This window comes from Phalacrocorax aristotelis, chromosome 20, assembly GCF_949628215.1.
Source record: "Phalacrocorax aristotelis chromosome 20, bGulAri2.1, whole genome shotgun sequence".
Taxonomy (NCBI): Eukaryota; Metazoa; Chordata; class Aves; order Suliformes; family Phalacrocoracidae; genus Phalacrocorax; species Phalacrocorax aristotelis.
The window spans coordinates 297,734-324,130 of record NC_134295.1 but is presented as its reverse complement, the minus strand read 5'-3'; the positions used below and the strand labels follow the sequence as shown (position 1 = coordinate 324,130).

Below are 26,397 nucleotides of genomic sequence, written 5' to 3'. Positions count from 1 at the left end.
CCTAGCTGAATTGGGACAACATTCTCTTGAGTCTGTAAATGCCAGCTACTCTTTTGCAGCACATTACCTTACTTATATTAAATAATGCTGCTACAGCTGCAAGAATTTGGGAGCTGCTGCCTCAAAATTTAATAAAAGAACATACTTTATATCAAAAGTATTTCATTAAGCATAGACAGTGCGCAGGGCAAGGAATACTTATGTTAAGTTCTAGTAATCTCTCAATCAAACTGGAAATTACAGAGGGAAGAGAACATTAGGTTTAACTTGACAATGGAAACAACACAGTAACTAAGAATATTTTTGCAAGCAAACTAGTGATAAGCAACTATACTTGCCTAGTATTTTAACAAGCTTCATTGTCTTTCCCTCTTGCTCTTTTAAGCATACAGTCCAAGAACAATTTCTTATTCTGTAGCCAGTGTCTGGAGAGGCTCTCCAAAAGATGACTGTTCTTAAGCTTCTGAGTTGAATTTTTTATGAATGGGATAATGGGCATTTCTTTAAATTCAGATTTCCTCAAGTGCTTTACTCTCAGATTTTTGAATGGTCTTTCCCAAAGAAAGTCCACACTAAAGGGAAAAAAAACCCTCAATCAACTTTGATAAGAGATGGCTGGCTATATGGAGCTTAAATGCAACCTAGCAAACAATCACACTGACATTCTACGGAGATGACCAGTTACGACTAAAACAATCAATCTGTCTTTAATTTGAACTGGTTGTTTCATCTGAAAACCCTGTTATATTGCTACATGTGTCTGGCACTTGCCTTGCAGAGAAAGCCATCTTAGATGATGGAACATTTGGGGGTTCATGCTTTTGCAATAGTGAAGAGTATCATTAACTACTTGTTTTCTACTGTGTAGGCCAACCTCTTTAATTAGCTTTTTAATTGGTTCGATAAATTGACAAATTCAAGCCAAACATTGGAATCCGTGAGCCAGACAGCAATTCCTAGTTCTGTTACTTTCTATGTTTTTCAGAGCAGCCTGAAGTTCTTCTGAACAAATAATCACAGCCATATTTGTTACATGTGTGCCTTAGGGTCGATTCAAGGTACCAGAAGGTACCAGATATGCAAGGGACAACTTGATATATAGTGTATATATACACACACACACGAGTTATAACCATATATACACACATATATATGTATGTAAATATTCGTACGTACACATACACACACAGTGTCACTGCCTACAGATGTAGACAGAAGTTGTTTACCAGCCTTAACTTTTAGGAGCTCAGCAATTTAACTTCCACATCTGACCTAGCCATTCCAATCACTTCCAGTTCCTGGAAAGGGATGACCATACATTGCCTAGTCTTCCAAGACAAATGCTTTCTCTCCAATCCTCCCCAAGCTATCTTCACTCATATTCACCCTTTTTTTCTTAGCTAAGCCCTGTTGCTCCATCTACCCCATCCCACTCTAAACTTCAAATCTCACTTAACCCTTGTTTCTCATATTATAGTTAATTCCCTCTTTCCCTCACTGGCTTTTCAGTCGTTGCCACCTCTCATTCTCCAACAGCTGCCATTCTTTCAGCTCTTCATCTTTCATCTTGCTTACATCTCTTTTCCCCACTTGTCAGACCTGATAACTTTCCACCTGGGAAAGACGATAGGTAACATGAAGATACAACACAATTCTTGCCTTCTGAAAACAATGGTAGAAATAAAAGTGTTTTAGAAGTCTCAGATTTCAGCAATTCCGTAAAGAGTGCCAACTACACAGTACCTGTGACCAAGCATGCAAAGAAACATTACATGCAAATTCTCATATTGCCAATTATTTACATCAACTTTCTGGCATTGTAACACCACTGACTTTACACTTTATAGTGCTGGCTACAAGTCCAGTTAAGTCAACAAACGACAGTTTTGAGATACTGCTTTGATGCCTAGTGGCTTCATTTTCCCAAAAAAGATTTAATTAAGTGATTACCATAATTTGATTCAATTAATCAATCCATGTTCTAGCTTTTATACTTGACTGGCAAGAAATGACCTTTCTGAGTATCTAAGTAAAATAGATACAGCTACACTTCGCAACTCTTAAATGGAACTAAAAACTGAACGCAATTTAATGTAATTCTATGACATTCATCATTAGTAGTCAATCCAATCAAAGAGCATGTTGCAAGTTACCCATATATCCTCAATGCCTCCAGTATGCAGATTGTGTCTGCAGTGCGCTGTTGAATGCATTCATTGCTCCTACAGTACAGAAAACTGAGGGGAGCCTGGCTCAGACTGAAGAGCCTGTCTGGTAGTACACCTATCCAAATATTTTTTTTTTTTGAAAGAAGTATTTTTAAAGGAATACTTTTAAAATAGTTTACATGTACAACACGAACACTCCAAACAAGCCTGCCACTCACTCAGAAAGTACAGACATCAGAGCTGCTTTTTTTTAATATGTGATGCTTCCCCCAGTTTCACAGAGATTTACTCAAAAATGTTGAAGTCTCACATTTAAAACTTCACTAAACTTATACAATTCTAGCAAGAACAGTGAGATTGATAAAATAACGTGTGAGATCAAGAGGCAACAGAGGCAAGAGTTGCATGACTGCTGTAACGACTGCAATGCGTAAACGCAAATCATTACTGTTACTGTAAGAGGAAGACTGCTAAAAACAAGAGTAGAGTTCAGGAGCAACAACTCTAAAGGGATTTTTGGTTGGTTGGTTTCCCCTCCCCCGCCGTTGTTGTAAACTTTTCTTTCCTAGGTCAGAACCACTAGAAGAGAAGTAACTGCTCTAATGCTAGTATTTGAGTCAGAAAAGACAGTTTTCCAATTATATTTTGCTTACAAGGGGAAGTGAAGTTATGAGCTTTATTTTAAGCTTTCAAACACATCTAACCTCGAATGCAAGCATATAGTGCTTACTTATCTACACCAGCAGTTAATACAAATGTTCTTCCCTACTGCAGTCTGCAATAGATCATTTCTCTTTTGGAACTCCTCTGCAACACTTTCACTCTTCAGCTTCAGTTCTTAGCATCGCAGAAATAAATTCTAAAATATTTGATAAATATACATTAAAAAGGGACTATGAATTACTAACCTCCTTAATGGAGTCTTCATTAGGCAGCATAGAACACACACATGCGATGTAGGCTTGGCGAAAAGATGAAACATTTGCAATTTCTGGAGAATCTGCGCACAATTTTGACAAGAAAGTAGCTTGTGGGATGCAGTTTGACTTCATCAAATGTTTTATTCGCATCTGCAGAAAGGAAGGCCCTTCTCGTGTAATCAATTTATTAGCTAGGAAAAGAAAAAAGCCTTTGAGAATACACCAATTTACAGCTGACACTTAACTGAAATTGTCTCACTGCATTCACACTTCATTTTATTACAAACTTGTATAAGTATGGTCAGCCTTCTTAGGAAACTCTAGGTGTGATAAAAAGTGACAGCAATAAATGGAATATTTTCTCCCAGACAAATTCTTCAGACCAACTGTGTAGCAAGAGAATGCTGACTATAGGAAACAGACTCCACACCCCTCCCCCCCAAGATAGCATCCATTAACACAATAAGGAAATGTGCCACAGCAGTGGCTAAAGGACACTGATCAGACCATACAGTGTTTTGAAAAAGATACCAGTAGTTCAGCTGAGATTCAAAGTCTTCAACTTTTAATTATAGCTTCATATTCCAAGGAACCAAAAACTCTTCAAACAAAGCATTACATACTTTTGAACTGGAGATTTTTCCACCCAGGTTGTTAAACCCCCACATAATGCCAAAATATATAAAACGAAGTTAAAGGTAAAAATGTTATCTTTCTGGTACTTTGGAAGAATTGTGTTTAAGACATGCTAGGCTTATGCTCTAGATCAACCAAATACAACTAATCATTATGAGACTTGATGTACTAATGCCTTGGTAAAAATATAACTTCAGATTATTTTTGTAAGTAGTTAGCAAAATTTACTTAATATGATCAAAAACCTCACAGATGTAGTTTGATTTTCTTCCCAGTTATTCTTCACAGAATCACAGAATACCTCAAGTCGGAAGGGACCCATAGGATCATTGAGTCCAACGCCCTGCTCCTCGTACCTAAAACTAAACATATGACTAAGTGCATCGTCCAGATGCTCCCTGAGCTCTGGCAGGCTTCATGCCCTGAGGAGCCTGTTCCAGGACCAATCACCCTCTCAATGAAGAACCTTTTCCTAATGCCCAACCTGAACTTCCTCTGATGCAGCTTCATTCCATTTCCTCACGCCCTATCGCTGGTCACCAGAGAGGAGATCAGCACCCCTCTCTCGAGGAAGGCGTAGACTGCGATGAGGGCACCCCTCAGCCTGCTCTTCTCCAGGCGGAATGAACCAAGTGACCTCAGCTGCTCCTCCTAAGTCCTGCCCTAGAGAGCCTTCACCATCTTGGTCACCTTCCTATGGACACACTCTGATAGCCTGATGTCCTTCATACACTGAGGCGCCCAACACTGCCCACAGCACTTCAGGAGAGGCCCCACCAGGGCAGTGCAGAGCGGGACAATCCCCTCCCTCGACCAGCTAGCGAAGCTGTGCTTGATGCACCCCAGGACATGGTTGGCCCCTTTGGCTGCCAGGGCACACTGTTGACTCATAGTCAACTTGCCATCAACCGAAACCCCCGACCTCTTTCCACAGGGCTGCTCTCCAGTCTCCTGTCCCCCAGTCTGTACGTGTAACCACGACTATCCCCTTTCCAGGTGGAGAATCTGGCACTTAATTCTTGTTAAACTTCATACGGTTGGCAATTGCCCAGCTCTCCAGTCTGTCCAGATCTTTCTGTAAGGCCTCTCTACCCTCGAGGGAGTCCACAGTTCCTCCTGACATAGTGTAATGTACATCAATTCCTGCACCCAGATCATTTATAATAAACATTAAAGAACACTGTCCCTAAAATTGAGCCCTGGGGAACCCCACTGGTGACGGGCCGCCAGCCTGATGTAACCTCATTTACTGTAACTCTTTGAGCCCAACCCATCGGCTAATGACTCACCCAATGTAATAGGACTTGTCTACCTGTATGCTGGACATTTTATCCAGACAGATACTGTGCGAACATTAAAAGCTTTGCTAAAATATGTGTACTTTGCCGTAGCTGACAAAATAGTATGCTTCAAGACAGCTATGCTGCTATTTCCAGCTTAACATAAACAACTACAACAGAAAGGCTTGCTACTAGTCCCCAGATTTGTACATATTTCAAAAGACCCTTGAAAATTAAGAAAGAGGAGTCAATACATTCTTATACTGGATGCAATAATACACAAAAACCAAGGAACAAACTTCGATGATATGTAGAAGAGATTATGGAAATGCCTGAGACATTCTGATCAAACACATATTAGAACCAGTGTTCTGCAGCAGCTGTAGTCAACCAGCTACCTGTAAAGCCTGCAACAGACTCTGGATTAGGCAAAAAAAGTTTGCTTCAGAATAACAAGTTATAGGAAGAGACACTGCATAAAAATATTTTCACTGTCTTAGTATCTTATTATTACTATATGAGGTGGGTAGCTAAGAAACCAATAGTATATACATTTCTGAAAGAGAGGATTGTACAGAATACAAAACAAGAGAATTCCCATGCTCTCTGCACTTAAATTATTGTCCAAACAGAATAAGAATATGTTCTAACAGACACTATGCTAGTTGGAAGAAGGCTCACAATGTGTACCGAAACAAAAAAATCATTTCAGGGGCCAAGTACATACTACATGCTTGAGTGAGGCTTACTAGTATTCTGCAGAAGTTTCCTTAGTGGCCCATTAGAGGTCATTTTAAGACTCAAGTCTATGGTGCTGGTTTCCATTTTTCACATGAAAAGCCTCTGAGCAGTAAACTCTTGACATAGCTGACGCTGACACTTCGCATTAAAGTAACTTCAATAGAGAAGGTAAAAAAGCTGACTGACCAAGAGATAGTCTGCAAGATCTCCAGTTGCTAGGAAACAAATCTCCTCTCTTAAAAATTGCATCTGTATATGACACTGTGCTTGAAAATTTAGCATGGAAGACTAACAGTGCTTCAATATCCATCCTGTTTGATGTAAGAGACTGCTACCACAACAAGGTGGCCGAGAGATCACTGTTAAGGAAGAACTCCAAGAAGGCTTACTTCCTCAATATCAGAACAAAGTCATCTATCCAGGTGAAGCAAACTATTCGTGGGCATGTCAGTAACAGTTTTTAGTGCCCACAAGCACTCGAAGTGGCTCTGCAGCTCTTGGCTCAGAATAATTAATATTTTTTTCAGGTCCATGAGAAGACTAAACGAAATACTAGGAAAAAATAAGATATTTATCTGCTCGAAGAATAACTTAGATTCCTCTTGTTTATTACACAACTAGAAACACACTTCGCAATTGCCCAAATAAAGTTTTTACTGACATGTCAGAGCCAGCTAGTCACAACATAGGAAGTGTTTTAAGAGTACCTGCAGTCAGCCAGACAAATTCAGTGTTTTCAGGTTAACAGCCACACTGTTATCTTTAAGCATGGATGAGAGAACCTTGCTAATGAAATACAGGAGATGGCCTCACTGCTGGTATGGACAAGATGGTCTCCACTTACTGCAATCTTTGGGAGCATCCAGTAAGCATGTGCACCCCCTCCTCCCCCAAGGGTGGAAGGTCTGTGCCCCTTGATCGATTCCTCCACACCTAAGTGAGTGTGTACTGAACCCTGCAAAGGAGGCAAATGTCAAATTGAGGTCCTGTGGCATGCAGATGTAAGCGATGAAGGTAGTAGCAAAAGTCAGGTATCTGACCAGTGATTTATTTCTATCTTAGCACTTAGTTTTTCGCTGAAGTGTCTATTCTTTCCCAGCAGCCTGCTGGCAACAGCCTCCTTCTCCCTGAAAAGGGAACAAAAACTCATTTTGCTGCCTATTCCTCAGAAGAGTTGTTTTCCCCTTAGATAACCTAAGTTTGTACTCAGTCCTGAATCTGTTTCCAAACATGTCCATGAACATATTTTCTGGTTCTTTCTCTTCCTAGATCTCCTGCTGTTGTCTGTTCTGTCCCAGTGTTCTACCAAGCATCTCAAGACCAAACCAGCTTGCTATAAAAAGAAAACAACAAAAAAATCAATGCAAAGACACTCTGAAACCCTTCAGAGTAGTAAAGGGTCAGTGCAGTTTCAAACTCAGCACATACCTGAAGTGCTCTCTTATTTGAGGACCAAAATGTAAGGCTAAGATAGTCCCCTCTTACCCAAAACACTTGCAGCATAAGATGAATTTAAGTTATACAAGACTGTGAATACAGCCTTTATAAAGCATGGATGGCACTAAGGCATGAAAAGACTCTGCAGTCACTATGAGAAACATTCAAAAGAAATAGCATCTTGGGTGAGCATTTCCACTATAAGTACCTCTGGAAGAGGACAACAATGTGCTAAAGTGCAGGAAAGCACGTTGAGTATGGACAAACGACACTGATGTCCATATTTTACAATAGCAGTGAGGTGGAGAGTTCTCCCAGCTTTCCTAAAAATCAGCTCATGTCATTAGAGACATACCAAGATGTTGGTATTCATCTGCTGCACACAGCAACAAGCTCATCCTAACATCTTTGTTCTTCCTGAATACTATTTATTAAGCAAAAAAAAAATAATCTTGAAATTAAGAGTATTAAAACTAGCTTCCTTAGGCATAGAAGAATGTCAGAACAGCATCTATAATGTTCACTTTGGGATGCTCATATCCTTCGGTCCTGTAAAAGGCATAAGCAGCAATGGTTTTTACTGTGGTCCTTTCACCAATCAAATATTCATGCCCAAAACAACCATCCTGAGCCAGCTGACAGTACAAACCAGCAACAACCACCCTAGACACCTGGCAGTTTAATTTATTAACAGCCATAGAAGCAGCAAGCAGAACCTAAGCTGCTAAGAAACTTGCTGGAACAAATTTGGTAAGGCATATTTACAGTTGATGTCTGTTCCTTTCCAGGGTCAGTGCATTAAAAAAAATTCTAAAAATTAAGAACTCTAATCAAGAGAGATAAGAACATGTCACATTTCCAGTATCTTTGATTCAAGTAAGCATCTAATGATCATTGACCAGAACTACCAGTTCACAAAGCAAAGCTCCAGCTAGGCACACTGAGCTGCTCTCACATCTGGCCAACCAGTGGACCACAACAGCAAAAACTAGAAATGCTTTTCAGACACATACCACAAAAAGCCAAAACACATTAAATACAAGCTTATCAAAGAAACTAATTTTTAGGTGACTGAAATAGCTTCCATTTACAACACTTCAGAAGACACTCTGTGGAACAGTTGCACTGAAGGATAAAACGGCAGTTTGACTATAACAGCTGAAAAACCATTGTGCTAGAGCTCTTCCTGCAGCCCTTACTCAATATGCCTGCAGCAGAACTGGCATCCCTGCTGTCACCTGCAGAAAGTTCATTTTGATTCCTGCTACTTCTATCAAATGGAGCCTGGTAGTCAAAAGAGAACATCACACAGATCGAAGAAGTGACACAAGTAAAAGAAGGAAGACAAAGCTGGTGCGGTGGGTTGAACCTGGCTGGACACCACGTGCCCACCAAAGCCGCTCTATCACTGCCGCCCTCAGTTGGGCAGGAGAGAGAAAATGTAACAAAGGCTCATGGGTTGAGATAAGGACAGGGGCTCACCAATTACTGTCACAGGCAAAACAGACCTGACTTGGGGAAATTAGTTTAATTTATTACCAATCAAATCAGAATAGGATAATAGGAAATAAAACCAAATCTTAAAAAACCCCACCTTCCCCCGGGCTTAACTTCACTCCTAATTTTCTCTACCTCTCCTCCCCCAGCACAGCACAGGGGAGGAGAACGGGGGTTGTGGCCAATCCATCACATGTTTTTTCTGCTGCTCCTTCCTCTGCAGGGGACAGACTCCTCACACTCCTCCCCTGCTCCAGTGTGGGCTCCCTCCCACAGGAGACAGCCCTCCACAAACTTCTCCAACATGATTCCTTCCCACGGGCTGCAGTTCTTCACAAACTGCTCCAGCGCGGGTCCCCCACGGGGTGCAGTCCTTCCGGAATAGGCTGCTCCAGCGCAGGTCCCCGCGGGGTCACAGCTCCTGCCAGCAAACCTGCTCCAGCACAGGCTCCTCTCTGCACAGGGCCACAGCTCCTGCCAGGAGCCTGCTCCAGCACGGGCTGCCCACAGGGTCACAGCCTCCTTTGGGCACATCCACCTGCTCCAGCGTGGGGTCTCCCAGGGCTGCAGGTGGATAGCTGCTCCACTGCTAACCTCCAGGGGCTGCAGGGGGATACCTGCTCCACCGCTAACCTCCACGGGCTGCAGGGGGATACCTGCTCCACCGCTAACCTCCACGGGCTGCAGGGGGATACCTGCTCCACTGCTAACCTCCAGGGGCTGCAGGGTGGGTATCTGCTCCACCATAACCTCCAGGGGCTGCAGGGGGGTATCTGCCCCACCGCTAACCTCCACGGGCTGCAGGGGCACAGCCTGCCTCACCACGGTCTTCAGCACAGGCTGCAGGGGAATCTCTGCTCCAGCGCCTTGAGCACATCCTCCTTCTCTTTCACTGACCTTGCTGTCTGCAGGGCTCTTTCTCTCACAGTCTCACTCCTCTCTCCGGCTGCTGCTGCACAGGGTTGTGGTTTTTTCCCCCCTTCTTAACTATGTTACCCCAGCGGCACTACCACCGCTGCTGATGGGCTTGGGCTTGGCCAGCGGTGGGTCCGTCTTGGAGCTGGCTAGCATTGGCTCCATTGGACCTGGGGGAAGCTTCTAGCAGCTTCTCACAGAAGCCAGCCCTGTAGCTCCCCACTACCAAAACCTTGCCACATGGACCCAATACATCTGGTATGTAATCAATGATTTATGATCTACTATTACATCTGCAAGCATTTACTTGATGTGATTCTTTGGGTAAAAAAGGGACTAAGTTAATCCAGTAGAGATCCAGAGATAGTTGCTGAATTCCAGACCCAACCATGTCCTACACAAGGCCAAGAGTAATTCCAGCTACCCAGACAGACTTTCTGTAAGCCAAATGATATTACAGCAGCATCTGGCTTCCTGGTGCAAAGAAGAGAATGAACAAAGAAATAAGTAAAACACAACCAACAAGATTTTACTAATTATAACACATGGTATGATATAGCTTCATGGATCAGTTGGTATTTCAGCAATAACTTCTGTAGTCATTGAATTACACTTGTCTGATGATGTCAAGAAGATAAACCTGTTACATGAGCACCACAATTTAGGGGTCAAAAAATTTTCCATGCCATAATTTGTTGGCGTAGAGAGCTGAATTTCTTTACGTTTTCGTTTTGCCTTGCACCAAAGTGTAGGGTATACAAATCTGGCACGTTCACCTTGCCTTCCGAGAAAAGAGTAAACTTTACATATGCCTTCAATCTTCTCTCTTCCTGTAACATTTTGGAGTTGTGACTCACAGTGCCTCACGATACGCATTATTTTGACTTCTTTGAAATGTTATTGAATAGCTGGGAACAATTACAGGAGACAGAATCCTGTGTCCTATGTAGTCTTTCCCAGCCTTACATTCTCTCCTACAATCTCCTGCAAGTCTTCAATACCTTTTCAAAATGCTCTTATAGTCACCCAAGAGACTAATTAGAACAAAACCAACCAAATAAAAACCCCTCTATCCTCTGTAAGCTCACAGAATTATTTAACTACTGAAGCATTACTTATGTATTTATATATAATTGTATAAATTATATGTATAACGTATTATAGTATTCGTATAGTGTGTGTGTGTATATATATTTGTATAGTATTTGTAGCTACTAAATATCCCCATTCCCCCTCTCGCTATTTTCCTATTTCCATTACTAGTAATGCTACTACTTTGATTTACCACTTTCACAGTATTTCCTGCAAACTAGAACAGCAGGAACAGGAGAGCACTCTCACGTGGTGCTCTTGTCTTTCTACATGTTGGCAGATACCACAGCAGCTCTGCTATGACCTACTGTTCCCTGCATTGTCAACTGAAAGCACTCAACCAGTATCTAAAACATGTTGATTGATGACACATTCAGATAGCTTGGAAAGCTTGTAGAAAGGTCTTTTAGATATGTCTAAGCAGTCATGTTGCATGCCAGCAGGCCACAAGGATCACTTTTCTCAGTTTATCTGCTCTTCAATACTCTCAAAGCAAGCAAAATCCAAACCAGACCAAGGTTTCCCAGACTGCCACAAGAGCAAGACACTTGGTAAGAAGCAGCATTTTAGGCCAATATTTGGCTTCTTAGAACTGCCCTTTATTTAAAATGTCTACCTCTTTACCTTATGATTTACTTGAGAAACCTTCCTTTCACAGACTGGTCTAACAAGGGACTCCAAAGTCACATTCAGACTGTTTAAGCATGCCTGTGACTCCTCCAGACTATGTGAGAATGCGCTTCTGCAGTTACAAAATTTCCAGAAGAGCTCCAATGAATGTCCTGTTGCCTCTGCTTCCATCAAATGGAAGAAACACCAGTGCAGACAACTCTTCTGGGCATGTATTCAGATCTAGCTAAACAGACAAATATGTACTAAATAAAGAACATGAAGAAATCAATTCAGCATGGTCAGAGATGTGTCAGTCAGTCGGTCTGCCAGCAGAAACTTCCACCCAAATTAAAAGCTGAAGGACTGAACAAACTAGTTCTATCTGCTACTGCTGAAGTCAAGAGGTAGTCTGAACTATGTCAAGGTCCTCCAGCACATGAATGAAGAAGTGTAGCTGCATTTAGTAATAGAGCCATTGATAAAACCAGTCACTTGCGTAAGAAGCAAATTAATCTATAAGGGAGTCCACACAGATACGTATGAGGAAATTGCTCCTACTGGAATTCACAGCAGTCCTCCAGCACAGCTCTTGGCTTGCCACAGGTAAAGGGAGTTTGTAAAGCTCACTGTTAGCCCTCGCTGGTATAGCACTCTCCAAGTAATGGATTCTTCAATAACTGAAGGTTTTCAGTAATATGGACCAATTTTGAAATGCAACTCCTTCTGAGTAGTTGAGCTAAGAGCCACAATCATGCACCTGGATGGCTTAACAATACTATAAATGAAAGGCTCCAAGACAGGACGTTAGTATGCAACGCAGCTCTCAAGACACGTTGGAGATGGGATTAAATGCTGTTTGGAGTTCAAATGTTTCTGCCATACTACAAAATACCTGAAGTGAAGGCTAGCAAAGACCGCAGTCCACCTTGGCTGCTTCTTTTCAATGCTTTCTAGCACAGGGAAGCAACATATCCTCTCACTAACTTTAATAAATAAATAAGAAACACATTAAGAAGTACTAACTTAACACAACTCAAAGAGAGGCTACCCAAACCCAGAAAGAAGGATTCTGCTATGGAAGAAAGCTTTACTTTAAAGGAGCACAAAAAGGGATTTTATTTTTAAGATAATATTTTAAGCTCTTTTTCCCCTGCTATATTGTTTTTAACTTTCTATTACCACTGAGGGAAACTGCAGTCTCGTGTACTGTTAATGGAACAGTTGAAGCAAATACCTACAAGTCCCTATTAGTGCCACTGATAGAAAAAAAAATTCAGTGAGCAAAAGAACAGAGTTTAAGAGAAGACATTCAAAAAGTATATACAGTGACACTAAAAACTCCTTTTCCTCACCTCTCAAGATTTTCTGATACAAGATCTTATTTCCATAGTCTAAACACAACAGCCTTCCAGCCCAGAGCTTAATAAAAGTAAACCTCCACACTCACGTTATCCCTCCACATGCATCTTTTATGCCTCACAAAGGCATGGGCATACAAAGTTCCTCCCTGTGAAGCATTCAGGAAAACATTTAAAAGGACAGAGTTAAAAACAAAACCACCTTGGGGGGCAAAATTTCTGTATTTTTATGACGGAAAAAGAAATAATTCCTTTTAAAAAACAGATTTTCAAAATATTCAAAGCAATGGATAGTACAGCTGAAGCAGAGGTCCATTAGCAAGGACACATTATTCAGAGTGCCAGTGAGACACTTCATCATAAATATTGTTTAGCAACATACGAATCCTACTGCACAATACAATTTACAATACAACCCTCTTCTGACTTCAGATCACTGGTTCCCCACCAAAACTGCACCAAGTAATTTCTTAATAACCACATATAATCTATAAAACCACATTCTTACCTTCCTCCATTTCTACTGGCTGCTGGGACAGAATTTTAAGAAGAACTGGATTTTTCCATACTCCTTCCCTTGTGACATCCACCAATATTTGGAGGTTGTTATTCCCAAATTCCAGTAAAGCATCATGTGAATCCTACAAAATGTAAAAAAAAAAAAGTCATTAATAGCCTTTGCTAACGCTTAAACCAATGTAATTTTACAATATCTGTCCTAATAGTTGACTGTATTCTAATAATTTCACACCATTCTTCTAAGTCATTTCTGGTTTGGCATGCTTGCATTGGGATTTTAACAGTACAACGTCCTTTCACTTCTCTAATCCTACAGCAAAACTCCCCAATTTCAAAGTACTGGAAGTTAACTGAAATGGCTTAACTCAAAAAGCCTACTCTGCAGTTGTAACTCTTCTGCAACTTTTATGTTTCTTCATGTACATGTGTACATATAAATAAAATTACAGTACTTGCATACAAGACAAGGTATGATTTTGTATCAAAGCGTTTAGTGCCATTTAAGGATCCAGAACGAAGACTAAATAGTTTTCAAAATGAATAACAAAATGCCGAGAGTATAGAATTTTATGTTTAGTGTTAACACTAGTAAGATGAGCCAGTCAATTAACTTCTCTGAGAATTATTAAAGCCATCACTCCCTAGTCTGAGGAGAGCGACATGGGGAGGGAACATCCTTAAGAGAGGCCAGCGGAGAGCTACGGAGGTGATCAGGGGCTGGAGCATCTCCCTTGTGAGGAAAGGCTGAGAGACCTGGGCTTGTTCAGCCTGGAGAAGAGAAGGCTGAGGGGGGATCTCATAAATACCTATAAATATCTGAAGGGCGGGTGTCAGGAGGGTGGGCCGGACTCTTTCCAGTGCCCAATACCAGGCCAAGGGGCCACGGGCAGAAGCTGGAACACGGGAAGTTCCACCTGAACATGAGGACAAACCCCTTCCCTGTGCGGGTGCCAGAGCAGGGGCACAGGCTGCCCAGAGAGGCTGTGGGGTCCCTTCCCTGGAGACATTCACACTCCACCTGGATGCGGTCCTGTGCCCCTGCTCTGGGGGTGCCTGCTCAAGCAGGGGGTGGGACGGGATGGACTCCAGAGGTCCCTTCCAGCCCCAACATTATGTGATTCTGGGATTAAGCTACGTAAGAAGCAGTGCAATGGCAGAAGCTCAGAAAGGACTCTCATCTACCAAAAGGGTGAGGTGGGGTCATATGACAATGCAGGTTTCCTGGTGGTCCGAGAGGCAAGAAGTCTCAGGGAACTTAAGAGAAAGAGCACCATATACACAGCAGAGACTGGTGTACAATGCTTGCAACGCAGACCAAACTGGATCATGAATAATTTCCTTTATTAAGATGAAAACATCCTTCTACTGGATATAGGTACATTATTTCCTTAGAAACTAATCCATATCCAGGGCATTTACTCTAAGATCCAGGGATTTCCAATCCTGACAGTTTTGATGCTGTGAAGGCTGACCCAGACTGAACAGGTCTCCAGCTGAAGTTCATCCACCAAACCCCTACACACAGCACAATAGTCAGAGTGATGAAGGTCCTACCACCACTTTTACTTCTGGAAATCTGAGGAGTGAAGGGGGGTGGGGAAGAGACATTACACATGGAAAGAAGTCTAGAGTCTAGTGCAGAAGAAAAGCAACTGGAAACAGATTCCAGCACTTAATGTCCCTAGCAGGAAAACCAGTCTAGGGCAACTTGCACTGAAAGAATTTAATCATCACTCACACAGAATTTTCTAATGCTGACAAATCGAACCCAACTAACTGTAGGCAATTTGTGGCTACATGTTCAGTAGAAACACTTCTCACATCAGTCACAACACATCTTAAGAATTAGTTTGATACGTGACAATGTCCCCTAGTTCTAGTGAGCTGCGTTTTAAGTTGGCAGTACTTTAACACTAATATTAACCTCAGGTTTGCTTTTGATAGCCTCTGTTGTATATTCTGTATAAACTGGAATCAATTCCATGTTCTGAATTATCAGAATTAAATGGGGCTAATGCTATGACCACTGGGAATCCCACAGTAATCAAAAGAGCCTCATATCATGGGCTGTCAAAAGACAGCAATAAACTGCATTCCGCATTGCAACTTACAAGGCGCGTTTTTCAAGTTTCTGAGTTATCTCCTATCACCAACTGAATCTGCTATGTAAATACCCAACCTTCCCATTAACCATTCACAGTAAAAGGCATCTTTGCATTTAATGATTAGATGCTGTTTAATAAATTAGATATTGCTGTCCAAGATCAGATATCAGATGCTAATTTCAGACGAACTTTGCTGTTTAGATATAACTATCTATTTCCTTTCTAATACTGCAGCAAAAGGCATTCCACAGATCCCTGCGCAGGAGAACTTGGATTTATCTCTCGGTAAAAGCATCTACGCACTAAGGAGTGAAGCTTTATTCCCAGCAAAACATTCATGAGGGGAAAATTACATTCTTGCAATGAAGGTTTCATTTACATTTATCCATAGCTGTCATTACATAATAGTCTCAAAAGTTTCTTAAGAGACTCCTCTCAAATAATTATGAAACCATACTATCAGACCTGCTACTTAGTAAATCCCAAATTAAAGTGAAGTACAGCTAACACAGAGTTATTCCCTCCTCACTCCCCGATTACTTATTATCTGCTCCAAGGATACCACCAAGGAGTAAACATGAGTATTACTTCACCACTGAAGTCTGTGTTCAGTGGGAAGTTTATACGGATCCGTTCATCCCCTGGGTAGTCAGTCAGTCTCTAGAATATTAAACTAAGTGTATGGAGCTCCTCAAGGAGTCTATGCTTCTGGGTGACTTTGGGGCATTCTTTCACTAAACTGATATCACAGACAAGTTTAGAAGAAAATAATTCCCAGCAAGTAACTAAGTGAAGATTCCAACAATCAAAAGGGGACCACAGAAAGATGTGTATACTCCTAAAAAGCTCATTAGAGCAACCACCTTCCTGCTTGCTCGTCTAGCACACAATGAATTGTGAAGTTTTAGACCAAGAACATGGCATGAACAAGAACACTGGGTGGTATCCTGCAATGCAGGTGTTAACTATCTGTAGGTCATCTTGTCACAAGAAGCACAAGGGAGTCAAGGAATTTTGTACATTTCCATGTAAGCTGTTAAGATAGTACAAAATGTATTCCTGATACCAGAAACTGGTATTAGTGTACTCCACAGCTAGGCTAATCTTCTTCCTACACTAGTCATGACATTAAAGTAACACAATGTCCTGACTAACCTCTAAATAAACAGGATTTCCAGCTATAAGCAATCTTTAAAGTAATAGGTGAGATAGGAAAGGAGGAAGGAAACAAAGCAAGTTATCAGTCATCACTGTTAAAATCCTGTCTAAGCATTCACCACCTTCAGCTGCTAATCTGACTTCTTGTCTCACAAGGTTTGGTGCTTGACAGGGACTTGGATCTGGGACATTGCAGAGAAGCTGCCAAGGCTTGTTCTCAGACTATCACTACTCGCTGCTCACACACCTGGACACCAATCACACTGCACATCAGGAGTAAATACAAGGCTCTGGGGGCCAAGCTGAAGAACATGAGCATCCTTCTGGCTTTCTTCACTTTGCTGAGGAAAATATAAGACTGAAAGCAAAAGGAAGGCCAAGTAAAGTGTGAGAACAGCTCAACAGGACAGGGTATCAAGTAACAGAGGACACTGAAGAGGCTAAGGTACTCAATAACTTTGCCTCATGTTCTAATGTTCAGGTCTGCACTCTGGCCTTCCTGGTCCCCATGACCAGTGGCAGAGTTGTGGGTGGGGAATGGGCACGAAGCAGCACAACGGATGAGATGTTAAGGCAACCATGTTAGCATCCACGTTACCAAACAGAAGCCAGCAGTGTCAGTGGAGATCATAGATGTCACTGCAAGACCAGAACTAGCTCTGAAAGGTCATGGCCATTGGGGGAAGGTTCCTGGTGACTGGAAGAAACTAACATGCCCATTTTCAAGACCGAAGGCAAGATACCCTGGGGAACTACAGGCCAGTCAGCATAACTTGTCCCCAGAAAGACTATGGGGCAAATTCTCCTGGAAACCACATCCAGGCACCTGAAGAACAGAAACGAGACTGGGAACAGCCAGGATTTGCCAAGTACAAGTCGCATTTTATCAACCTGACTACCTTCTGTGATGTGATAACAGCCTACAGATGACATCAGAACAGTCAGACTTAGCAAGACTTCTGACAGTCTCCCATAGTATCTTCAAAACCAAATTGTTAAAATAGGGAAAGTGGACTATAACACAGGCGGAAAAATCAGCTAAACTGCCAGGCTCAGAAGGCTTGTGACCAAACCGTACAAAAACTAACTAGCAGCTGTCTCCTAGTAGCACTTCTGAGGGGTCAACACTGAGGTGATACTTTTAACATCTTTATTAATTGAATAATGGGACAAAGTACGTTCTCAGCAGTCCACAGCTCCTACAGAACTTGGAGAGGAGCTGACACTGGAGGGCAGGGCTGCCATTCAGAGACATTTGACAGCCTGCAGAACATCGCTGACAGGGACTCACTGAAGTTCAACATGGGCAAATGCAAAGTGTGGCACCTGGCACAACCCCAAGTGTCAGCAGAGGCTGGTGACCAGCTGGCTAGGTTCCAGCTTGGCACAACAGGCCTCTAGGGTCTATAATTTATGTATATGTCAGCAGCGAGCCCTTACTGCAAACAAAGGAAACTATGCTGAACAGTTTAAAACAGAGGAGGTCCTGATTCACAAACCAGGAGGTTGGTGAAGCGTTTATTCCCCACTGTTTGGTATTTCTGAGTCTCCACTGGCGTACAACACTCAGCTTGTGGCTGTCCGGTACAACTCATTTGCCACAGTGGAGCTAGTTGAGCAAAGGCCACCAGAGATCCTATACAATCTTAGGAAGAGGGTGAAGAAGGAAATTTTAGAGCTGTCTATCTTTGCTATACTCCCCAGTAGGCAGCTGGAGCTAGACTCTTCTGTCTAATGAGTCAATAGACAGGTCACATAAAGAGAAATTCTGTAAAGTGTGCATGGCAGAAGTATATCAATGTTTAAATACCGTCACTTTGAAAGGGCTACCCAAAGTTTGTGCAATCTGCATTCTTAGAGACACTTAAAACTTGGTGGGACAGGACGCTAAGGAACCTCATTCAAGATAGCCACTACTCTGAGTGTAGAAGTGGATCAGATAACTTGAGCTACTTTCCAGCTCCAGCCACCTCATGACTCTTTGACACTATACACCTTCAAAACACTGCATATGCAATGCATTTACTAGACATACCGAAAGCACACTTAGTGGGAGTCAGTGCTTCTGCCCTACACTAGTTCTTCTCCGACTGCAAGAACAAAACCAAACTAGCAGCAGGAATGAAAAAGCACATATTAAGAGTTTGTTCCAAATGCAGAACTATAGTGCAGACTTCCACCTTCTAAGGAGCACCAAAGTTAAAAGCTTCATAGCTGAATGCAACAATCGAGTAGTTTTGATAACTTGAATCATCTTGTCTTCCTTAGCAGTCCCCAGTATTTTCTGCAATTATTGCCTCAATGTTGATTTTTAGATAACTGCTGTAACTGTGTTCCAACTCTTAGCTCCTACCATACTTGCTAAATAAAATAAATTCTAAAGACTAAGCTACTTCTAAAAATGATTACAAAGAAAACTAGCAAGTGAGCTATAGGTGAGATGACCTAAAAAATCCATTGTTGATATCAGTATAAGAGTTGGTGCTAATTTGCAGAAACAAAGATAGCCAAGTATGATGATTACAATGATTGATTTCAGGCCTTGAGCCTGAAATGTTACTCTCAAGGTCAAAGGAAAAAAAAGAAAATTTGGAGTATCACAGCTGCACCCTGACAATGCAATTGACTTTACATGTTCTTAACTAACACCATTGCGAAACTAATACACGAGCAACAACACACAAAGGTTTCAGGCCATATTTAATCATTTGAAAACATCACTTAAGCAATCCTTACGCTCACACAGCTGTTCCTTCTCTCAAGTCTATCCTTCCTGTGCAAGCTGGATCAGGAAACCGAATTCAGCAGAAAGAGCCTCAGGGGAGAGAGGTTTTTTTTTGTTCTGTTTTTAAAAATCAAAGCATGATCAGATCCCAACTCTACACGCAGCTAGATGGCATGCCAGCAGAATCACGCAGGTGAATGACAGACTTAATGCTTACGTCAGTCCTGCTGTCAAAAGATGCTCAAGTTATAGCCTCAGGACAGCTTTAAAAATGTCAGTGGAAAACAAATTGATCTAAATTTATGTCTGTGAAGTATGCGACCACAGTCCAGAGTTTCTGTAAGTGGCAGTTACGATCATACAGGAAGTCTACATATATCATTTCATACTCAGATTTGGGTGATTAAGATAACATTCACAGGTGTGCAGGTAGAAGGGATACTGTATCTTACCCACAAGATAAATACAGGCCATTTTGAAAACCTCTACTTTTGACCACTCTTAACTGTACAGAACCATCCATTAAGTCTTTTCAGTACAGTAGGCTGCCAGAACACCCATTGTGCATTCCTCTCCCGTATACCAACATTACAGCTTTAATCTGTATCAGTCTCAAGTGTAGATGAGGTCATAGATCAGGTCAGAGACTAAGTCCAAAAAACCATCAGTGTTTAACAGCCTATGACTTCAAATTTCACCTGGAAGACTGAACTCAATGAGCTTTACTGAGCTACAGCACTCTCTGAAGGCATTCAGCACGTGTTGTCTCGGAAAGAGGTGGAACTGACCAGCAAAGCCCTTCCAACCAGTTTGGATCAAATAAAGGCAAGAAGTGTCAGCTTCCTCTCAGTTACAACTTGAAGAGGAGAAAGGATACCATGCCTTTCAAACAGCATATATTCCTGAAGAAGAAAACGAGCCATATCAGAAGAGCTTTGATAATCAGCCTACACTTCCTTTGAGGGTATCATTTATACCTTCAGGTTCTTCACAAAGAGCTTCAACAAAGCATTAATAAATCAATAAAAATTTAACAGTTTTGCTGCCAGTCTTGAGAATTTATGCCATTTCCTGGCATCATTTGAATAAAAGCATGTAACTCAGACACTCCCAAGTCTTATTGTTGAGAAATAATTTAACAAACATGAGACAAAGAATCACCTCTGAAATTACCAGTGCTCTGTTGTACAATGTACTGCAGTCCTGCAGAGACGTAGCTTTAGGAAGCCACAGAGAGCTCTCAGCACATATTACATATAGCGGTGTCACCCAAATACCCGCCCCAGCAACCCTAATATATTTACAGTGAAGAAGACTGAACTACAAACAGGATATTCAGTTCTGCACAGTTCTGAAAGGCAAAGAACAGGAAACACCAACTCCGGGTTGTATGAACTCACCCTCTCTATTGACAGGACAGGGTTATACCCATCCTGGCCCCAGCAAGGTACCAAAGACCAAACAAACAGATTTTGCACATTACACTAGCTGAGATTCCTTGCCTCTTAGTGACGCTTATCCCAAGTCCCTCTGCTACCAAGTTGCACGTTCTGAGGGGCTAGAAGCCACTGCCTCAGAGAAAGACAGAATAGATCACTTATGTGCTGCCACCGCCAGAACAATACAGCTGACCAAAAAAAAAAAAAATCATCTAACTTGGACAAGGGTGAGGTAACACTGCTGTCCCTCAGATTAGACTTTCTGCAATCCAGACATCCAATGTAAATTATATCTTCCCAACAGCAACTCCTCCCTGATCTGAGGGCTTCAGGATGCAGTACAGAGCTAGCAGACCCCAGTTCAGTTGTGAGGATAATTCACATTTCAGCACCTTTGTATTAAGGGGTGATTGAAAGAAGAACCTTAGAAGGTGAGAAAGAAGGGGCCTAAAAGTCAACAGATTTGCTGAGTCAGTACTGTGTTTGAGATTCAAGGTATCATATCTGGTATTTCAGTATTGAACTTCATCAACGTATGTAGCATAAGTAAATAACTACTGACAATACACTCCACTTCTATTCTAGATGCTTAGTTGAACCTTTCATTATTGGACTTACCGAAGAATATAAGGCTAATATTAGTGGAAATATTTACAAAAATTTATTACGAATACTTCAAAAGTCTTTGAAGAAATCTAATTAAAAATTTAAGTATATAGACCTCATTAAGTTAGGACACCATAAACAGGTCCCAAGGAGAGGGGCACGAAGCACTGCATTCTAGATGAAGCCAGGATGGGATAATATACTAAGAGCCTATCAATAAAGTTAAAAAGAAAATACAATCCTTAGAACAGTTTACTGAAAATACCAGGATTTTTCAGTCCTGGCAATTTATGCGATCAGCAACTACTACAGTGTCAGAAAAGTTTTTGTTTCATGCTCATCCTCAATATACAACTTTTCTAAAGAAAGCATTCATGCTCTTTGTAAGGCTTGAAGGGAACCCTGTTCCACAGTCCCTATTCAATCCCCATGATAATATATCTCTACTCCCACTAAAGACATCTTTGTTGGACTCCTCAACCGGTCAGATTACATCCAACCCCACAGTACCTCTCCACTGAGTTCCTCCCCCAGGTTAATTGAGTTTGCCTGTATCAAGCGCCCTGTCATAATTCTGCCCCAGTCCTTTCACTCCTATTTCACAGCATTTCCCCACCCATGCCTGGATCCTTCTGCCTGCTGCCGCTGCCTAAAATCCATGCTGAGACTCTTGCCATACAATCTCACATCTTGTTTTCATTTCACACAGGATGCCTTTGGTCTCGCTTAGAGATAAGGAAAACCGGACTCATGGGGACTGCAGAGCATAACTACTGTTATTTAGGATGAAAGAAAAAACAGGTTCAGACACCAAATAAAGCATTTGATAGCATTTTCTATACAAGCCGGACATCAGTGACACTCCACTTTTCAGCTTTTGAACAGACCCTACACCTAGCTGCTTTGAAATGCAAGCCCTTACTCTTCACTCCTGGGATGGCAATTTACTTTAAGTTTCACTGACTCAATACCTGCGCAGACTGTTACAGAGCAACAATTACTGCAGGCAGAACTGAAGGAAATACCTCTATCCCACATTTGCTGCAACAGCAGTTACATTTGGAATTATATTCCTCAACAGCCACACTCACCCCTTTTGTTAGGAAAGGAATAAGCACATTCGCATCTGCCAATCTGTGGCATGTGTTAACACATAATTTTGCAGCGCTTCACTACTGGATTTGCCTGGAGATCAGCACATTAACATGGTTACAGGCTTTAAACCTGCAAGTCCTCACATGAGAGCCTACAAGCCTCCTGTTTGAAGGCCTATATTGTCCTCTGTATGACTGCATACTCCTTCTCCGTTACCCTCTTCTCTGATGAAGAGTGAGCTTCTACTGTATTGCAGTGCAGGGTACAAATGTTCTCATTCTCCTATTTCTAGAGGGCTACTTCAAAATCTCATTAGAAGCACGTCTGTAAAAGTCCATAAACCTCTTCAGCAAGGTTTCAGAGTACTACTGTGTTTAATAAGCTTTCCCAAAATCTTTTACTATCTGAACTATGGGGAGCATTAGGTGAGTATTAAACTCGGAGGCCACAGTTTCAAAAAACATCAGTACAAAAACCAAGTATATTACTACCCCTGGCAGCAGCACATCATGAATTTCCCTTAGTTCTGTAAGTTGACAACAGAGATCTGGGCTTGTGTCACCCTTCTACCCCTGGAATTTAATAGTTTCCTTCCAACATATTCAGCCTGAATAAAGTCATCTCATCTGACTAAAAATTTACACTCTATTGACAGAAGTATCAAAGCTCGATCACCTGATTCAGAAACCCAGAAACACACATGCTTGTTACATCATAGAAATTATATTCCTTGGCAACAAGAATTCTCCTTGCAGATTCCTTGAGTTAAAAGCTAGTAATTCGTACAACTTTATACCTCTGCTATAATGGGGGAAAAGCCTGTACATGCCCTTCCATACTCTGAGAGAACACCTTGTTTCAGGTCTAGGACATCTCAGTTACAAACTTCTTATATAAGCTTATCATACACTAAAACACATAAAACTTAGGGGAGACCTTATCACCATGTTCCAGTATTTAAAGGGTGTCTACAAAGAAGATGGAGACTCTCTTTTTACAAGGCGTAATAAGCAAAAGACGAGGGGTAACGGGTACAAGTTACTCTTGGGGAGATTCTGATTGGACACAAGGGAAATTTTTCACAATGAGAATAATCAGCCATTGGAATAATCTTCCCACAGAAGTGGTGGATTCCCCAACACTGGACACTTTTAAGATTTGCCTGGACAGGATGCTGGGCCATCTTGTCTAGACTGTGCTTTTGCCGAGAAAGGTTGGACCACGTGATCCTTGAGATCCCTTCCAATCTGGTATTCTAGGTTGGAACTCCACCGCTCCACACTCCAACACTGCTCTTTATCCTGCAACGACTGGATTAGTGAATTTAAGAGCTACCTTGGAAACAGTAAATTTCAACTTCTTCCATCAGCCATAATGCAAAAGATGAACCTGTGGCTCACCAACCTTATTTGTGGTATCCCACAAATGAATGGGTTGGGAGCACAGACCTAGCCTCTGCAACACCATGGCTAATAGCTACAGACTATGGGTAATAAATGGCATAGCTGAGTATTGTCAAAATAAATGGACATCCCTTCAAACTTGGTTCTCGAGTGCCGCAATGTCCACTGTGATCTGCTGTAGTCACTAAGGGAGTCAAAGGACTTACATACCAGCACTTAAAATAAAGGACCACTAAGACCATAGGATTTGAACTGTACCTACCACACTTCTTTCTACTACCAAGTACATGCCACACCCAACTGTTTTTAGAGTTGCCATGATGATAAGTATTCCATGGTATTTCAGGAAAAGGAGGTCTGTCCACACCTGAAGTCACCAGTCACAGGCCACCTCTGACCCTTCTACTACTAGCAGGACTACAAAGCTCTACTAGTCTTGTTTCTCTCAGTTTGAATTGCCAGGTTTATTCATCTTCAGTCTACTGAGGAGATTCTGCACCTTCAATTTCCCTGACTGCAGGTGAAACACAAGCACAAGCTCCTTCAGAACCTCTACAACTGTATTATCTTCAGAGCTATGCAGCAGCAGCCACCAAGCCTCAGGGACTACGGAAATCCCCAGTCATAGGGGTATTAAGGTCTTGTGATAAGGTCTGCACAAGGACAGCTGCAAGGTCTAAGTTCACTTCCTTCCGACTACTTCCTGCCAAAGGCTTCACTTCAGTAACTTTAACCAATACTAGCTTCCAACTTAATCAGTCACAGTTAAAGCCAGAACAGGCAATAGCAGCAACAGATCAGTCCCTGGTCCTGGAAGGGTCTATTAGTATAAACACAGCAAGACTACCACTCCTGTCTTTCAACTCCATGAGTCCTTCCAGACAGCTAGGCACTATCTCCAGACTAAAACCTTGAAAACATCTCTTCCTCCTACATAGTCTAGAGTAGCCATCTTCATCTTCATCATTGGGGAGATTCTGATTGGACACAAGAGGAAAATTTTTCACAGTGAGGACAGTCAACCATTGCCATAATCTCCCCAGGGAAGTAGTTGACTCGACCACGTTGGACACCTTCAAGAGTCGGATGGCCAGGGTGGTGGGCCATATTGTCTAGACCGCACTCTTCCTAGAAAGGTTGGACTGGATGATCCCTGAGGTCCCTCCCAACCTGCGATTCTGTGATCTGAGTGTACAAATAGTAGTATTACGAGCTTGCTTCAGCACCACCTCAGAAGAAACACTTCCAGGAACCACTTGGACTAAAGACCTGTCCAACCATTTTCATCCCTCTCCAATCAGGTATAGACACTAACTTGCCACTCAGATCTCCACAAAAGCTTTTTTAGTCATCTTCAAAGTAAGCTTCAGAGCTGTTACATCACTCCATCTCAGTCTTTCTCTCACACAAATCATTAGACAGATCTAGATTTGCTACAGTTCTCTTGCTGCAGCTGTCATTGATTGTATAGCCATAAATCTGCTGTAGGGCCTACGGCTGCCAATACTGTTGTTGCAGTTAGTATTTTACTGCTCAGAAATTCTTGCTGCCTAGGTAACAGCAGTGCAGGACAGGTAGAATTCAGGGGAAGGGTAGAAGAAGAGGAGCACAACTGCAGCCTTTTTTAATATTAAAAAAAATATGTAAATTGGAAAAAATAAATTCAGAACACTTACCTGTATGGACTGATGGAATCCTAACCACACCTCATGCGGCAATTCACTTTCAGGAACTGAAAGCAGTAGCTCAAAACAACTCCTGGAAAAGCAAGAGGCAAGTAAACAAGCTACCTGAACACATTCTGTTGTTATGTTGAATAACATTTGTGGCACATATTACTTAGCATTCAGATAAGAAATGACAATAACATTGAAACATGTTTGCACAAATCAATTAAAGGCCAGAAACAGCCTCAGAATCAGGCACGAGTCATTATATGGAAAGGGTGTTCCTTTTTACTATGCACAATCTTGCTAGGATAAGATTGCAGCTACTCCTATAATCCAAGACAGCCTGTTCAATGTGGCTCAGGAATGTTACATTACAGAATCCCTGCTCTTCCCTCTCACAGAGGAATCCTAGTATCCATTCTGAATAAAACTCATTTGACCATGGCATGGTCTCTTTGCCGAGACTGAAAATGAAAGCCAGCTTTACCTAACTTAGAGTTTCAGTGCTGACATGTCAGCTTGACAGAAGATAACACATGCATTGGCACAGAAATGGACCCACAGAGTATATTCCTAGAAACACTCTACGAGTCTTTGATAGCATGGGGTGCAAACTGCAATAAGTTCAGGTTACCAAATCAAAAAAATCCCACCCACATTGATATGCACATCAAAGATGCTCATATTAAAGTCAGAGTTAAACAGATCGGACTGTAAAATTCCTAGTTCATTAATTCAGGGTGCTGCTGTATCCGTACAATGTAAGTGTACATCCCCTTATTTCTTCACTAAGCCAAGCTTCTGCTTAGAAATAGGACACCAGTCACCTCGTCTTGATTTTATATCCAGGAAAGTTTGTTACATCCCATTTTCAACTGTGTCAATGGTTAATGTTAGTATGAGTCAGCCCCACCACAGTGGCACGTGAACTTCTTCTGTGCATCAGGTTTTCCAAATGAAAATTCATGAAAGTGGGAAGGGTTCAGAAAGCTTTAACATCTCTGAAGTATCCAGAGACCTA

At 41.8% G+C, this 26,397-nt stretch overlaps 1 protein-coding gene across 7 annotated transcripts in view; it reads right to left on the bottom strand.

Moving 5' to 3' along the window:
• The window catches only part of RLF (RLF zinc finger), a 55,926-nt gene that overhangs the window by 18,552 nt on the left and 10,977 nt on the right, over window positions 1-26,397 (bottom strand). For all 7 annotated transcript variants that reach the window (XM_075115041.1, XM_075115042.1, XM_075115035.1 and 4 more), the window contains 3 exons: window positions 25,383-25,464; window positions 13,165-13,297; window positions 3,077-3,279 (listed from right to left, as the gene is read on the bottom strand). In XM_075115041.1, coding sequence (XP_074971142.1) covers window positions 3,077-3,279; window positions 13,165-13,297; window positions 25,383-25,464 — 418 coding nt within the window. The remainder of the gene's footprint in view (window positions 1-3,076; window positions 3,280-13,164; window positions 13,298-25,382; window positions 25,465-26,397) is intronic.